Genomic DNA, 16,414 nt, shown 5'->3' on the forward strand with positions numbered 1-16,414 from the left:
GAGAGGATTCACCAGAGACAGACTGGGGAGCAGGACAGGCAGACCAACGAAGTACACTGCTGCCCCTCTCCAAACTTTTAATTGCATCCTAATTCACTGGATGATGTCCTAGTCAAATTGAGTGTTTTGCTTGCTGAAAGATGGTGGTCTATTACAATAAATACATACTCAATTTGTTAGGACATTGCCAGGTGGTTTTAAGATCTATATACTCTTTTGAAAACAGTCCATCTGGAAAAAAAGAATTTAATAAAGTTTATTTGTTGCCTTACCAAAGAAAAACAAATTTGGTAATTTCTTAAAATGTTAAGCGTAGATTTACCATGCCATCCAGCAGTGTCACTCCTAGGTCTCTACCAAAGAGAAATAAAACCATATGTCCACACATACACTGAAGCTACAGGTAGGAATGGGAAATGACTATAGAATGACATGACATGTCATTTTGGTATTATGGAACTGTTCTAAAATCAGTAGTTGTACAACTCTAAAGTTTACTACCAATGAAACAGAACCAGAATACAAGTAATCTACTTGACAAGAAATGCAGGATCACATACACACTTAAAAGGAGTTTTATCCAACACACAACAGTCTCCGGTCTCCCCAAAAGTTTACCTTTTCCAACCTCTCCGGACTTGGCATTGGCAAACTCTGCCTCTTGGCCTCCTGCTCTAGAGTTAGGAGCATGTTCCTTTCTTTCAGTAGCACATACCTACATCAAAGAATAAAAAGCTTGCGATTTTGTGATTATATTAATAAAGTTGTGACTTTTGTCATCAAAGTTAATGATCTGTATTCAACAATCCTTCAGAAATTGTGACATATAGAACACCATTACAAAGACTCTTCCTTTAAAGAGAACTGTAGTTATGCTTATTGACTTGTTCAAAAAATTTTCAATATGTCACATATTCTACTGAGTGCCAGAAGATTTACAAAAAAACATAAAACTTAGCCTTAGCACATTCCAACTACAGAGAAGATGAAAGCTACATTTATAGAGTGCTTGTTATATGCCAGGCAATGTGTTAAGTTCTTCAAATACAGTATTTCATTTAATTCTCAAAAACCCTTTGAAGTTGGTACTACTTCCACTTTCTAAATGAAGGAACCAGGCTGCGAGAGAAATAAGGTATTTCAGGACATACAACTAATTCAGGTACAAACCAGACTCCCTGTGTATAAAAACCTATTCTACCTTTGCTGCCTCTGAAAGTAAATTGTGATGTGGGATAAAGAATAATAAACAGGGCCCTCCCCAGTGGCACAATGGGTTAGGATGCAGTAGTGCAAGCCAACCGCAGCTGCTTCAGTGTGAGTTCCATCCCTGGCCCCAGAAGTGACCCACAGACACAGCAGTCCTCTCCTCACTCACTTGCTGCTCCCCTCAGCAGTGTACTTTATTGATCTGCCTGTTTTGCTCCCCACTCTGACTATGGTGAAGCCTCTCACCGCCCCTGCACCTCTGGCTTGTACCCCAGTTATGTATGCATAAATAAACAAATCTTTAATAAAAAAAACAATAATAAATATCACAAGAATTAAGTGGGAGAGATGGGAGAGATGAGACATCTCTTCTAGCTAAGATAACCAAGGAAAGCTTCACAGACATGAGATTAGTAAAGAAGGAAGGCAACATAATCAAAATGTACTAAAATGGCAAAACTGATGTAGGGGTCAGTTTTGTGATAGACCGGTTTAAGAATCAGAGCTAGAAGAAAAAAAAAAGCAAATGTGGAAGGGACTAAAAATGAGACAAAGGAATTTGGGTACTTTACACTGTGAAAGACAATTTTGGGAGGAGTAAACAGCATTTGCTTTTTTTTTTTTTTAAAGATTTATTTATTTATTCATATAGAACTGGGGTACAGGCCAGAGATGCGGAGGGCGAGAGGATTCACCAGAGACAGAGTGGGGAGCAGAACAGGCAAGGTCTACTAATTACACTGCTGAGGGGAGCAGCGGGCGGGCGGGTCAGGAGAGGTCTGCCCCGCCATGTGGAGCTCCTCTGGGGGAGGCGGGGATCGAACTCATGAGGAAATGGCTTAAGCTTCTTAGTGCTGTGCTTTAACCTGCTGCGCCACCAGGGAGGGCCACAGCATTTGCTTTTACCCACAACGAATAATGCAACAGTCCTAAGCATCCCTTACAGATAAGGCACAGTCATAGTGCATTCATACAACTTGTTTTTCTATAATGAATCTCTATTTTACTCATAATATTTCTGGCTCCAAATAGGACACCTTTCCCCTCTGAGAGAAAATGCATGTCTTTTCTAATACCACTTCTCAAAGTCTCTCACACTCACTGAATCTGCAGCAGATTACACAGATTTAACAGTTCAGCCTCACAAGACTATCTCCTATGTCAGATGTCAACAGCAAGACCCAGGCCTTCCAGTATCTTACTGACCAGAAGTAAATTGATCAAAAAGCCCCGTTAAGCAGTTACATGGAGAACTACAGTGCCACTGTTGCCAGATGACAAGTTTGATTATTCAAGAACAACCAGAAATCCCTACTTTTGTGTAAACGTACCAAAATGCAAACATAGTAGAGTCCAAACAAAACATATAAGTTGGCTAATTATAGTCAATTAAAAATATAAGCTTGTCTTAAATCTTATCACCCTCTCTACCAGGAGAACCTAGCTGAAAAATCTACCTAGATTACCAACCAGATACACCCTCCAATATACTTTCCCAAAGCATTTAAGTTAAAGATCCCAGACATGCAAAGGTAATAGGAGAAAGGTCTAAATGTGACAGCTATTTATTCCACATTTCATTTTACCAGTTTGCTGACACTGTTGATATAAAGATACTAGTATGGTTAGTAATAGTTAAAATTTCTAAACCTGTAACAACTTAAGAATTCTAACATTTATCTAAACAAAATCTTATCTTTCTTAACTTATAAAAATCTATGATTTTAATTATCACATATATCATTCACAGCACTGTAAGACAAAACACTTCAATTTCTTACATCAGAGACATGTTTCATACTTATTGTTATACACTGTAACTGTTTCAAACACCTTGATGCTAATGTACTTAGAATACTTACCAAAGTTTATGTAAATCTTCATTGCTCTTGTTCCTCAATTGCTGACAGGTCCATGAAGCTCCTATTAAAATGGTAAGTTCATAAGATGAAATAATTTCCTAGTTATGTATCCTTTGGCAGGTTACTTAATCTCACTAAAACTGTTTATCTGTAAAATGAGTAATAGTTTTATTATAGCTATATAGTATATATGTAATTGTGACTAAATTGGAGTCATACTAGATAACATGAGAAAATACTGATGCTAGCAGTAATATTCAAAATATTACTACAAATTTTCACACTAATATAAAAATTATACAATTTTAATTTTTAATTATGTCTAAAAAATGAAATCTAAAACACACCCCAAACCTCACTTCACTTAATAATTTTAATCTGTGTCTCTTCTAAACTTCTTGTCAACCAAGGAACAACTAACACTAATGTTAGATTATCCTTTTAATTTTCTCTACTAGACATTCCCAAGGGAAATAAAAAAAAAAGGAAACACCTAAATAATTCTCAAACTGGCTAATTCCAAAAGGTTGCAAGATTCAATAAATTATTTTCAATATTGACGAACCCAATTTCTCACCAGATTTCACTTTTTCTTGCCCCCAGTTCTTTGGGTCATCAAAAAATTCTTCTAGTCCTTTCCTTGACAATGTGGTATGAAGTAATCTACACTGGTTAAAAGATGGAATATCAGTCGTGTTCTTAGGTAACAAACTAAGAGAAAACCTGCAACTGAAATACATAAACAAGTCAGAATTTTATAACATCTGAATTTTATAAGCAATAAGTAGAACCTTTCCTCATCTATAATACTAAAAATCCTACTCAGGGTTTCTGCACAGGAAAAATTATATTTTACAATATGTAAAGTGCCTTAGAAATTATTTTCACATTATATTGTAGATGTTACTACCCTATAATCTCAGAGCATAATATATTCTCATAATTTTGAAATATATTAAATAATTATATATATTATATTTTTAAGGTAACACTGCCGGAGGATATATGAGCAGATAAAAACAATCTGAAGGTTAATTTTGCAACATGTATCACAGGCTCAAAATACTTCCCCCTTAACCCAGTAATTCCTCCTCTGAAAACCTCAAAGAAATTATCACAGACAGGAATTTAAAAGTTAAAATGTATTAAAGCATTACATACAATATAAAAAAGTTGATAGGCCCTCCCTGGTGGTGCAGCGGGTTAAAGCACTGCACAAAGAAGCTTAAGCCACTTCCGCATGAGTTCGATTCCCGCCTGCCCGGAGGAGACCACATGGCGTGGCAGACCTCTCCTGACCCGCCCGTTGCTCCCCTCAGCAGTGTACTTCATCGATCTGCCTGTTCTGCACCCCACTCTGTCTCTGGTGAATCCTCTCACCCTCCGCATCTCTGGCCTGTACCCCAGTTCTGTATGAATAAATATAAATCTTAAAAAAAAAAAAAGTTGACAATGTAAATGTGCAACTAGTGTGCATCTGTATGATAAATTATTAGTTATTTAAAAGTCACATTTTCAAAGAGCATACCTAAAGATCTGAGGAATAATTTAAAGGAAAACCATGAGTTGTGTCAGTGAAGTGTATCATAAGTGCCATATGCCTAACAAAAAAACTTAACCTAAATCTAATCATGAAAAAACAATCAGACAAATCAAATTGAAGAAATAATCTAAAAAAGGTTGATCTTACCAAAAACTGCAATGTCATGAAAGAAACACTTTCTGAATTAAAGGACATGAAAGAGATGTGACATGCAATAAAATACCCTTGGTTAGATCCTGAATAAAAAGGAAAATAAAATTACCAAAACAATTAAGATTTGAAATTGGACTACACACTACATAATAGCAGTGCAGTCTTATTACTGATATTAAATATCCTAATTGGATCATTGTGTGTTTGCAGTTATAAGACAGTTTTCTTTTTCCTAGAACATGTATATTGAGTTGTCATGTTTGCAATTCTGACATGCCCCAAGTAGTGCAGGAAAAAAGCTTGGATATAAAAAGAAAATGTGACAATATGTTAACAAATGGTTAATCTCAATGAAGAGTACATATGTTTTTCCTACACATAAGGCTTTTTCTATTGGTTTGACATTTTTAAAAATAAAAAGCTGGGGAAACAACAGTAGAGCATAAAAATGCCTAAGTAAATGTTATGATGATTTTACTTTAAGATTACATGTATGTGTATAGATACATTTTTTTTTAAATGGAAGAAAATCTGTTTATCTTCAAGGGGTAGAATTATAACTTTTACTTTCTTATTCAAAATATTTTACCCTATTTTCCAGTGTCTGCAAATTGACAGGTTTCATTTTATAATAATAAAAATCTAAACCAAAATGTTTAAGGAAAAAGGACAAGTAAGCGGACGAGACAGTTAATCAATGCTCAATAATTGTGTTGAAATCAAGAGCAGAATTACCTTTATTAACTACACCTGGTAAATTATATCACCTTTAAAAATCTGACATATCCAACAATTTATAAAAATCAACTCCTTACGCACAACTGCCAATAAATAAGAGGAAACCATACACACTAAACAAAAAAGAAAAAAATTCCATAAGACCGGCTGTGCTTCCACAGAAATAACCAGTATCATTATTCATCACGTGTAGGATGTTCTTTTCTCACCCTTCAGGGCGACTTTTCGTTTATTTAATAACCTACATTCGTTTACTCACTTAACATTTACGGAATAATATCTAGTGGTAGAGTCTGGAAGTACAAAGGCTCCTGACAGAGTGCAGGTCCATGGCCAAAAGCTCTAAAGAGAAGTTCTCTCCACCCAGCGTAATAGGATGCTTCTGTACCTCTAAGCTTAATGTAGCAAATACTGGAAATCTATAGACTCCCTGCACTACAGGTTTACAGTAGGCGGCAAAGGGTGTTGTAAGAAGGAGTGGAAATGTCTGAGGTGGGCAAGTTCTCCAAGGTCAGGCACTCCTAACCGAGGTGGAATGCTGCTCGGCCATACCTGCCTTTCCATTCCGAGCTATTCTCAGCATCTAGGTAAACCCATAAAGCCCAGAACTGGAGAGATGGCCAATATTTACTCCTCACATTACTTGAAATCACTCACCCTGTGCCACCGGGGACCTGAAGGCTTACTAACGACCTAGAAATCTTCAGAGAAGTGGAGAGCTTGCTGCAAAGAATGGCCAAACTGGCGGCAGCCATTTTTTTCGCATAAGTAATCAAACCGCGTTTCCGCTAATAATGACATCACTTCCCGTGTCTCACACTGATTGCTAGAGAGACCTGGAACAGGATTTGCCCTCATTCAATATGGCCACCTCCCGCCTTCACCCTTATTGATAATTGGCTCACTCGGCTTCCGTTATTCGCCCCCCTTTTTCCTATTGCCCGTAGTAGTCATGGCGGCCATGAGTTTATTGCAGCGGGCTTCGGCCACTGCTCTGGCTGCATTGTCAGGCCGCCGACTCGGCCCTAAGCTTGGATTTGGGGGCTTCCTCACTCGTGGCTTTCCGAAGGCTGTCGGTGAGTTGCTGGCTTTGGCAGAAAGTGCGTGCAGGGGCAGCGGGCTAGGAGATGGAGGACTTTCCCGGGTGACCTTGGTGGGATCCGGGAGAGATTGAATGTTTGGGGCTTGAGAAGAGAGCAGAGCATGGGATCTGTGAGGAAATTGAGGGTTTTCTTAATTAGATCGAAAGCGTTTAAGTTATAATTAGTATTTGTGACGCACTTTGCCCTCAGCTACCTAATTTGGTACGAATATGCAAGTGAAGCTGGGGGTTAGAAAGACATAGAATTCTCAGCACTGGGTTATTTCTACGTTCCACCTGCACTGGGTTTCTAGCTGCGCAGGTAGAACCCTGAGAGGCAAAGCTCTCAGGCAGACGGGGAAACTCTGCGTTAAAACAGATAGGCACAGTAAGTTTTTAAAGGGCACAAGAGAAAAGTTTATTTAAAGTCAGGAAAAGAAAGGCTGTAGTGTTAATGAATAAGTGATAATAAATCCAGACTGGATTGTATTCGTCTTATATTGACACAGTTATGAAATGGGATTTTTGACATTTTCGTATAAAGGAAGAGCCCATAAGGAAAAGTGCCTAAACCCTAAAAACATCACCGTGCGGTTATGGGGAGGGATCTTGGTAGCTCTTGCAGGGGACAATGGGTTGAATTTTAAGGATGTGCTTTGTGTTGTCTTTCAAGAACTCTGCTGAGTGCAGTGTTATCCCCATTTTACAGATGAAGAAGTTGACTTAATTACCACAGAAACAATATACTACTGTGCTAAATTTCATGACAATAACATTTATTGAGCATTCGTGCCAAGCACCATTCTGAGTTTTTAAAGGTATTCCTTTTCTTGATCAAAGATATACTGTAAGCTGTCCAATGCAAATAGACAGGAAAATAGAAAGGAAGTGAAATTTACTCTGAAGCCAAAAAGATCACCTCCAACTTCAAAATATTTTTTTGTGCTATTCCATTGTCTCCCAATATAGTTTTATGTCAGTTCACATGATGAGGTGGTATGGACAGAGACTTTCTGTAAAAATAAGTGGTATTCAAATTTCCAGCAGGAATTTGTACTTGTAAGACTATATGGATTAACATTATTTTTTTAAAAAACCTCTTTTTAAATCTTTTGTTATTATAAATACCCTCTCATTCAAATACTTCTTTGGCTGGCATTTAATCATGGCTAGCTGGAGGTAAACAGGTAAAATTTCACCCGTAGTTCCTCTTTATACAATATTTCCCATTCTTAGACTGTAAGATCATTACAGGTAGTCTGCCCTTTGAAAAGCGGAGCAGGAAGGTAATAACTCACTGTATTTTGTTTGTGTACCTGATTTCAAAAGTATTTTGAATGTGAATCTTTGTCGCTGCAAGTGAAAGATTTTCTTCTGTGTGTTGTTGTACATGTAAGCTCTGATAGAGTAGAGAGCCTCATCTTATTTTGTTTCTTCTGGAGCCGGGCAAACTGTGATCAAATCCTGTCCCCAGAGTTCAGTAGTTTTGTGACCTTCCGATATCACATCTTGTAGGCTAAGTGGATGCATGTAATTATAGACTTTGCAGTTCTTTTTTTAAAATATGTATTCTGGTGCTTATATTCTTTACTTTTTTTGTTTGTTAACACTTTACATATCTATTAATAGTGATGATCATAATCTTTACTTGACTGGGAAATAAAACAAACCCTTTTCTATTGACAAGTATTTATAACTCTGAAATGTATTTCTACATAATTTTGCATATTTCTAGAATTGTCATCTTGAAGTGAACTTCTCTTACCATTAGAACTACAGAAAATTTTTTTTTATCTGTTTCATAAGCTTTTTGTGAAAGGTGGGAAAATCTATTAACACCTAGCATTAACCTTCCACAGGACCCTGGGGCCACATCTTTCTTACTATCATGCTGTCTTCATTCATTTTCACTGAAAAGACTTAGTAAAAGCAAGCATTTAAGTATTTAAGTGTATTTTCTCATATGGTAAAAAGTTGAGCTGAATATTAAAAGTAGATATATAAACAAAGAGGTGTGGAGTTAATTCATACACTGAAGGTGGAACATTTTAACTGGATTCCAGGGGTGATCTTAACAATTGCAATTGGCAGAAAAGTAAAGGATGAGTTTTCACATATGACTGAATTTGAGGATTTTGAAATTGATAGGTGATGGAGAGAGAAGGCTGCAAAAAGGGAATTGGGACCAAATTGAGGGAGGAGAACAACTGAATATAAAATCAGAGAGAATCTTAACCGTTTTACAGGCAGCGGAGAGAGTTTTAGCAGAAAAGAAACATTAGCAGTTTGTTTTAGTATCAGGTCGATTCTACGATATTTTGAATACTTTAGCTAGTGAGGTAAAGAGGGCATAAAAAGAAATGGAGAATTTAAATTTGGAAACACAAGAAGTGACAACTGATGAATGAAGAATAAGTGCAAGGAAGATGACTGAGGTGTATATTGTAATTGAGTTGGTGGTGCTATTAACTGGGAATAGTCTGAGGGAAAGAAAATCACCAATTTTTGATTGTCTTGGAAGCACAAAAAATCTGCTATCTTATTTGAAGCTTACAAATATCACAGTTGACAAAACTCAAATTATTTTATTTTACAAAATGGTCATTGAAACCTTAATTCCATATAATAAACAACAGCTGAGAAATGCCAGAGAGTGATCAAAAGTATCTTTTTGGTGGTAGAAGGGCCTAAGTTTCAGAAATCTTTGCAGTCCACCTGATGGTAAGCAGTTTACCCTGATATTTTCAGTGTAAACAGCTGTCTATAGTCCATCAATAGGAAATCACGGAAGTGCAGAATATTTTAAAAGACTTTGGTGCTATGAAATGTGCTTTAAAGTGATTTGTAGTAGTAACAGTTATTTAGCACATTCAATGACATCAATCACTGCTATTTAATCACATGGCAGTTATAGGTAAAAAAGCAACAGTACTAGCTGCATTAGTAGTATTAGAATACAGCCAGACCAAGCTTTCTGTCAGCCCTTTTTTTGTTTGTTAACACTTCACATATCTATTAATAGTGATGATCATAATCAGTGCTCCTGAGGCCACATAAAGTTTAATCCATATATCTTTATGGTTTTCTTTTTGCATCATGTGTAGATGGGTACATTGTGTATGTGTATGTCTGTCTGTCTGTCCATCTGACTTCTCTCTGATTGAAAGGAAAAGCCAGGAGTATATTGTCTAATGAGTAATTTACACTTGGGAACTAAGGAATATTTAATTTACTCAAGAAATGTAAATTCCATATTTATGGAGTAACTAACATATGACAGACACCAAAGGATACTGGAAATAAGCATTAATAAGACATTGTCTGACCTGGTGGACTTTTAACAAAATAATTGGGTTCATAATGCTCTTTGTTCTAAAGGGGATAATAGTCAAATGGTATTAAAGAGAATACATGGGAAGCAACTTTGGATAGGTTAGTCAGTGAAGATGACTTTGAGGAGGTAGATTTGTCAGTAGTCTTGAAGGATGTGGTACAGAGACAGCCATTCAAAGAGGCCGAGGAAAACTTTGAAACAAAGGGAAAAGTGCAGATACCTGAAGGCAGCCAACAATTCTGGGAACTGGAAGGAAACCACTGAAATTGATAGTTGGAAAGCTTTGGCCCTTTTACTCTAAAAGAGGCCATATATTCAGATTCTTTGAGGGAAAGGACTTTAGAAGACCCTCAGGCCTACTTCCTCCTTAGTATGTCAGTCTGTGTTGCACCCTGTTACTGATAATGAATAACTTGTAATGGGCAGGCAATAACTTGTTGGGAGGGCAGTCCAGTTTTATTTTTAATCATAGTATCGGGTAGAAATGTTTTTCTTGAATTAAGCTGAAAATTACTCCTTCACACATTGATCCAAGTTCTTCCCTTCAGCTCAGCACACAGTAGCATAAGCCCTTTGTCATGGGACAGTCCTTCAGTTATTTAAAGAAATATCTCTGGTCTCTGGCCAGATTCCTTTTTTTGTAGGCCAATCACTTGAGTGCTTACAGTTTCAATATGTCAGTTTTCAAGTTGGTTGCCATCCTGGGACCTGAGTTAGGACTTCTTCCAGATTGTCCTTCTGAAAGGGTATTCTGGGGCATACTTCTGTGTGGAGATGATAGGAGATGACGGTGAGGGCATCTCTGTTTTGACCCTGTACTTCTAGTACATCAGATTAATATTGATTTACCTTTGGCTTTTTAAGTAAACTTATCACACCAGTGACTTTTCTTAAGTTGGTTAAATTTTGGGGGGGTCCAAGCAGGACTTTCCATTTATTATGTTTAATCTTTTTTAGATTCAGACTTCTATAATGTGTATGAAGATTTGGGGGGGGTGGCATTTCATCATCAGTGTAGTAGTAGCTCTTATAGCAGTAGTTTTGTGTCTTTGTCAGGAATGACATCTCCACCTCATCCAGGTTTTCATAGAAATCTTGAACCCAGCTGGGTTTTCAAGAGAACCTTTTAGCAGGTTACTACAGTAATTAATCCACACCTTTTAGATGTAATCAGTTACCAGTTCCAATTCCCTCATTTTATAATGCACCTACCTACCACACACCCAGCCTTACTGCCTCTCTTATCTTGTCTGAATGGAACTTCTTGCGCCTTTCTTTATGACACTACACCTTGTTTTTTCTCTGGATTCACCAGAGACAGAGTGGGGAGCAGAACAGGCTGACTGACGAAGTACACTGCTGAGGGGAGCAGTGGGCAGGTCAGGAGAGGTCTGCTGTGCCATGTGGGTCACCTCTGGGGCTGGGATTGAACTCAAGCTGAAGTGGCATTAGCTTCGTAGTGCTGTGCTTTAACCCGCTGTGCCACCAGGGAGGGCCCCATAAACATCTTTTTATTAAGTGTCTTTTTCTTTCAGCAGCATCTAGATCTCTCTTGGACTGTATGCACAAGACCTGTACAGAATAGATACTTAAATATTTATTGAATTGATGAGAGATATGTATTATTATCTAGCCCAGTTTTTAAAATATTTATTGAATTGATGAGTGATATGTATTATTATCTAGCCCAGTTTTTTTTCATCTAGTCCTCAAAAAATTGCATTTTATCTTTCAAATGATTTCCTAAAATATATTTACCAAATTATTTACCATAATATTTATCAAATTATGTTGTTTTAGAGAGCTTGGTAATATAAATTTACTTAGTAAAGTCATGCCAACTTCTATTTCTTTTGTGAATTAACCTCTTAAATTCATTGCAAGCTGCTACAGGTGATACTGAAATGTAGAAGACAGTTCTTACCTTTAACACGTTTAGTTTACATGGGGGGCAGGGGGGACAGTGAAAGCGGGTACACACATTTCTGCAGTATATATCAGTTCATAGGTAGGAGAGATCTCATCTAGGTTGGGGAAAATGCTGGTTTCTTAGAACAGAAAAATGTCATCTGGACCTAAAGAATAGATTTCAGGAGAGGGGAGCATTCCAGAGAATTTAACTTGACAAAGAATACCAATCTTTCTGACATCTGTTATGACTGAAATTCCTTTCTTGGGAGACTACAGTTTTTATTCTGCAGTGACTTGCATGTGCAGTGGATTCCTTGAATACAGTTACTGGCAGACACACAGTGACTTTTGGTTTCTCAGAAACAGGTCCTTCTCAGTTTGGGGAAAGGGTTTAGAGCATTTGTAGTAATCCTTCCAGTCTTCCAAAAAGAAATAGTATGGTCTCAGTTTCTCTCTAAAAAGGTTTTCTTAAATACCATCTAGGGAATAATGTCAAGAGGAGGATATTAGCAATCAGAAATGACTTAGAAAGGGGTTTTACTAGAGTATGCCAGTGTGTTTACTTTTGTAATACTTTCAAATTCCAGCTGATAAGTGTTAAATAAATCTCTCTCCATCTATTTTGCATCAAGTTCCTAATGTTTATTGACACATCATATGAAATGGTGGGTGGGGTGTGAATGGGTCAAAAGGCACAAACTTCCAGTCATCAAGGCTTTGAGAAATGACATACTGCAAGGTGACAATAGTTCATAAATATTCTGTAGCATCTTTGAAAGTTAATAAGAGAGTAAATCTTAAAATTTCTGATTCTTTCCCCTCCTCCCCAGAAAAAAAAATTTGTTTATAACTGTATATGGTGGTGGTTGGTAGCTTATTTTGATGATCATTTTGCAGTGTATACCAATATAGAATCATTATATTGTACCCTTGAACTAATCCAATGTTACAGGACAAGTATACCTCAGTAAAAAAAAAAAAAAAAAGCCTATCAAATATATCTGCCCTCTCTGCCTTCTCCTGAAACAAATTCAAACAATTATCTAGATAATTTTTATTATTAAAAAAAATGGGGAATTGTAGTTGAGAACAGTACATCAGTCTCTGTTTAAAGATATCCTATCCTCTGGTAATAAAGGGAGCATGGACTTTTCTTAATTCATATTAAATATGTGTTTGCATTTCTATCTCACAATTTTTATCTCACAGTATTATAGTGACCTGTATAAAATAGGGTAATTTAATACTTTCAGCTCCTGTCCGACACAGTGGAGACCATGGGAAGAGACTGTTTATCATCAAACCTTCTGGATACTATGATAAGCGGTTTTTGCACTTAATGGTGAGCTAAACTTTTTTTTGCTTGCTTAGAAATCGTCTTTCATTTTACAAAAGATTTGTTTTGTAAATTCATACTTCTTTTTTCCTTTTTTTTTTTTTTTAAAGATTTATTTATTTGTGCATACAGAACTGGGGTACAGGCCAAAAATGCAGGGGCAGTGAGAGGATTCACCAGAGAGTGGGGAGCAGACTGACGAAGTACACTGCTGAGGGGAGCAGCAGGCTGGTCAGGAGAGGTCTGCCGTGCCACGTGGTCACCTCCCGGGCAGGTGGGGATCGAGCTCATGTGGAAGTGGCTTTAGCTTCTTAGTGCTGTGCTTTAACCTGCTGCGCCACCAGGGAGGGCCATTCCTTTTTTTTTTTTTTTTTTTTACAAAAGTTTATTTTTACATCATTTTGTACTTTTTTTTCCATCTCATTTTTTTTTTTTTAAGATTTATTTATTTATGCGTAAGGAACTAGGGTACAGGCCAGAAGTAGTACAAGAGTAGTGAAAGGGTTCACCAGATACTTAGATATTCACCAGTGGGGAGCAGAACAGGCAGGTCTACTGAAATACAGTGTTGATAGGAGGATGGGGTGGGGGGAGACAGGAGAAGTCTGCCACACCATGTGGGCCACCCCCCTGGCAGGGGATCAAACTTGTGCTAAAATGGCTGCATCTAGTTTCGCAGTGCTGTGCTTCAACCAGTTGCCCCACCCGGGTACTTCATTTTTCAAGAGATAGACTGAGATTGTATAATCAGCATCATCAGATAAGTAGTGGTCTGGGGCCTGTGAATCTGGTCCCACCCTCCAACAGTCTAGGCAGATAAGCTGGGAGTGAATGAACCTGTCCATTGCTCCAACCACTAGAATTCAGAGGGGCAGGCTGAGGGGCCCTGCTCTGAAGCCCCAGGAAAGGGCTCTTTGAGAATTCTGTCATTGAGCCACAAATGCACTAAAAGGGCCTTTTGAGATCCTGTGGTCACGATTGAAAAGAGGACTCTCCAGACACTGGTGAGGGCAAGCAAGGAGTCAGCATTTACTGATTAGCAAAGAGAACAGGAAAGAGAACTCTAGAGAGTCTTCTCTTGGCATAAAAAAGATGCCCTCAGGTGCTGGGGCTAAGGTTCTGTGTAGATTTTGGGACTGGGGTTTGAGAACAAAGGATTTAAACTTTATTGGCCAGAAAGCAAGGAGAACTGACTTGACTAACATCCATTTCTTGTTGCTAATTGTGGACACCAGCTGCAGCCCAGTGCACTCAGTGCTCCTGACCGCCTCCATGGGAACATTTCATGGTGGCTATGTATTTGCAGCTCCAGCTTGAACTGGTCTGGTCTCAAGGTCTATGACTCTTATCTTCTAGGTTTGTAACTCCCCTTTTTTTCACAGTAGTCATGTTGATAAACTGTGGAAAGATAGCTTAGGGGAATGCCCAGACTAGGGGGAAATTAGTAATAAAAAAAACAGCAGGTCAAGGAAATTTGGCAGCAGGTGCCTGAGCCTAGAATCATCAGGCCTCTTGTTTACCAGTCCATGGGAACAACAAACTTTTGTCCTTGAGTCCTGGCCTGTCCTTGGCCCAACAACCTTTCTGTCTTTGTAAGGTCTGACTTGTTACTGAAAATTGTTCTAACTTAGTAAACCTTTCGTCCTCAAAAAAAGAATTCATGCTAATTGAGAGTAAAAATTAAGCCATTCTTTCTTCTCAAGATTATAGGGTTTTGAAATATAATCTGTGTTTCCTGTTTGAAGATTAAAAAAAGATCGGCAAACTACAAGACTTTGAAAGCTGATTCATTGGGAATAATAATTTGTATTACTAATATACTCTTTAAATTACCAAAGAACTTATGAAATAGCTTTTCTAAATAAGAAGTTTCATTATTTGAGAACATGTTATTTTTGTGTTTTTTTTTTTTTCAGGAATATTGTTTTCAGAGGGTAAAACTAGTATGTTGTGTGTATTTATGTTGGAAAATGGAAGATTGCTTGGTCTCTGCCACTGATCCTCAAGCCCACCATTTGAGCCTTGACTGTCCTCTAGACTTTCTCTTACTCTCAACTGTATTGCTTGTTCCTCACCATCCCCTCAGTTGAGAGTCTAATTTTCTTGGCCCTGAGCAAGTAGTTGAAACCATCTTACTGTTTTACACTTCTTCGTACAAAATTTTCAGACTTCATTATATTGCTTTCACCAAAAACGGGGGTGGGGGGGGGAGAGGATCTCTTAATTTATATTGTATATATTATACATATATATACTTGTATAATTAATCCTTACTTTTTTCTTTAATTTTTGGCATTAAATGTAGACATCTAAAGGTTAGAGCACAAGACAATCACAAAATTAAATAACTCTGCATTTCCAATTTGGCAAATTTATTTTCTAAGAAATACAAGAAAAATCACATAATTATGACAGTTTGAGGGTGGGAAAAGAGTCAGGAAATAGGAATATTGTGTAATAATCATAATGTTGATATATAATAACTAGTGATTATATTCCAGGTATATTTCTAAGTACTCAACATACTTATTATTCATAACAACTCCATTGTGGTTTCTAAATAATGTCCCCCAACAGTGTTAACATCCTGATCCCAGAAATCTGTAAATCTTATATTTCAAGGCTGAAAGAAATATTGAAGATGTGATTAAGGATTTTGAGCTAGGGTGATTAGCTTTGATTATCTAGGTAGAACCAAGGTAACCATGCAAGTCATTATAAGAGTGGGGCAGGAGGACAAAGAAAAGAGACAATTGTGTGTGGCTAACTTTGAAGATAGAGGAAGGGGCTTTGAGCCAGGAAATGTAGCCAGTCTCTAGAATCTGGAAAAGGAGAGGAAACAGACTGTCCCTGTAGGCATCTAAAAGGAATTTAGTACTGTGGACTAATTTTAGACTTCTGACCTTCAGAACTATAAGATAATAAGTGTATGTTGGTTTGAGCCACTAGATTCATGGTAAGCTGTTATAGCAGCCATAGAAAAGTAATAGATCTGTCATATTAGATATTACCGTTGTCCCCATTCACAAAGGAAAACTTTTTCTTTTTAATCTGAACAGAAATTCTACATTTTGTTGACTGGGATTCCAGTAGCAATTGGCATAACTCTGGTGAACGTATTCATTGGTAAGTCCCCTCACCCCATCCCACCCTAACCAAATTTGTAAATTTTAAAAACCTATGTACATTAATTTTAAAAAATGGATATTATAATGAAGAGCTCTTTAAATAATAAAATAAACACAAG

At 37.3% G+C, this 16,414-nt stretch overlaps 2 protein-coding genes across 2 annotated transcripts in view; one reads left to right on the forward strand and one right to left on the reverse strand.

Moving 5' to 3' along the window:
• Positions 1 to 6,261, reverse strand: part of MRPL47 (mitochondrial ribosomal protein L47) — a 13,397-nt gene extending 7,136 nt beyond the window's left edge. Inside the window, exons 1-4 of the mRNA XM_012734362.1 lie at positions 6,163 to 6,261; positions 3,649 to 3,800; positions 3,072 to 3,132; positions 619 to 715 (exon numbers count right to left, since the gene is read on the reverse strand). Coding sequence (XP_012589816.1) covers positions 619 to 715; positions 3,072 to 3,132; positions 3,649 to 3,800; positions 6,163 to 6,260 — 408 coding nt within the window. The 5' untranslated portion in view covers position 6,261. The remainder of the gene's footprint in view (positions 1 to 618; positions 716 to 3,071; positions 3,133 to 3,648; positions 3,801 to 6,162) is intronic.
• A 168-nt stretch (positions 6,262 to 6,429) lies between these two features.
• NDUFB5 (NADH dehydrogenase (ubiquinone) 1 beta subcomplex, 5, 16kDa) overlaps positions 6,430 to 16,414 on the forward strand; it is a 14,012-nt gene continuing 4,027 nt past the window's right edge. Inside the window, exons 1-3 of the mRNA XM_012730255.1 lie at positions 6,430 to 6,581; positions 13,085 to 13,173; positions 16,227 to 16,293. Coding sequence (XP_012585709.1) covers positions 6,458 to 6,581; positions 13,085 to 13,173; positions 16,227 to 16,293 — 280 coding nt within the window. The 5' untranslated portion in view covers positions 6,430 to 6,457. The remainder of the gene's footprint in view (positions 6,582 to 13,084; positions 13,174 to 16,226; positions 16,294 to 16,414) is intronic.

Source organism: Condylura cristata, unplaced genomic scaffold (assembly GCF_000260355.1).
Source record: "Condylura cristata isolate star-nosed mole 26May11 unplaced genomic scaffold, ConCri1.0 scaffold00003, whole genome shotgun sequence".
NCBI classification, from domain to species: domain Eukaryota; kingdom Metazoa; phylum Chordata; class Mammalia; order Eulipotyphla; family Talpidae; genus Condylura; species Condylura cristata.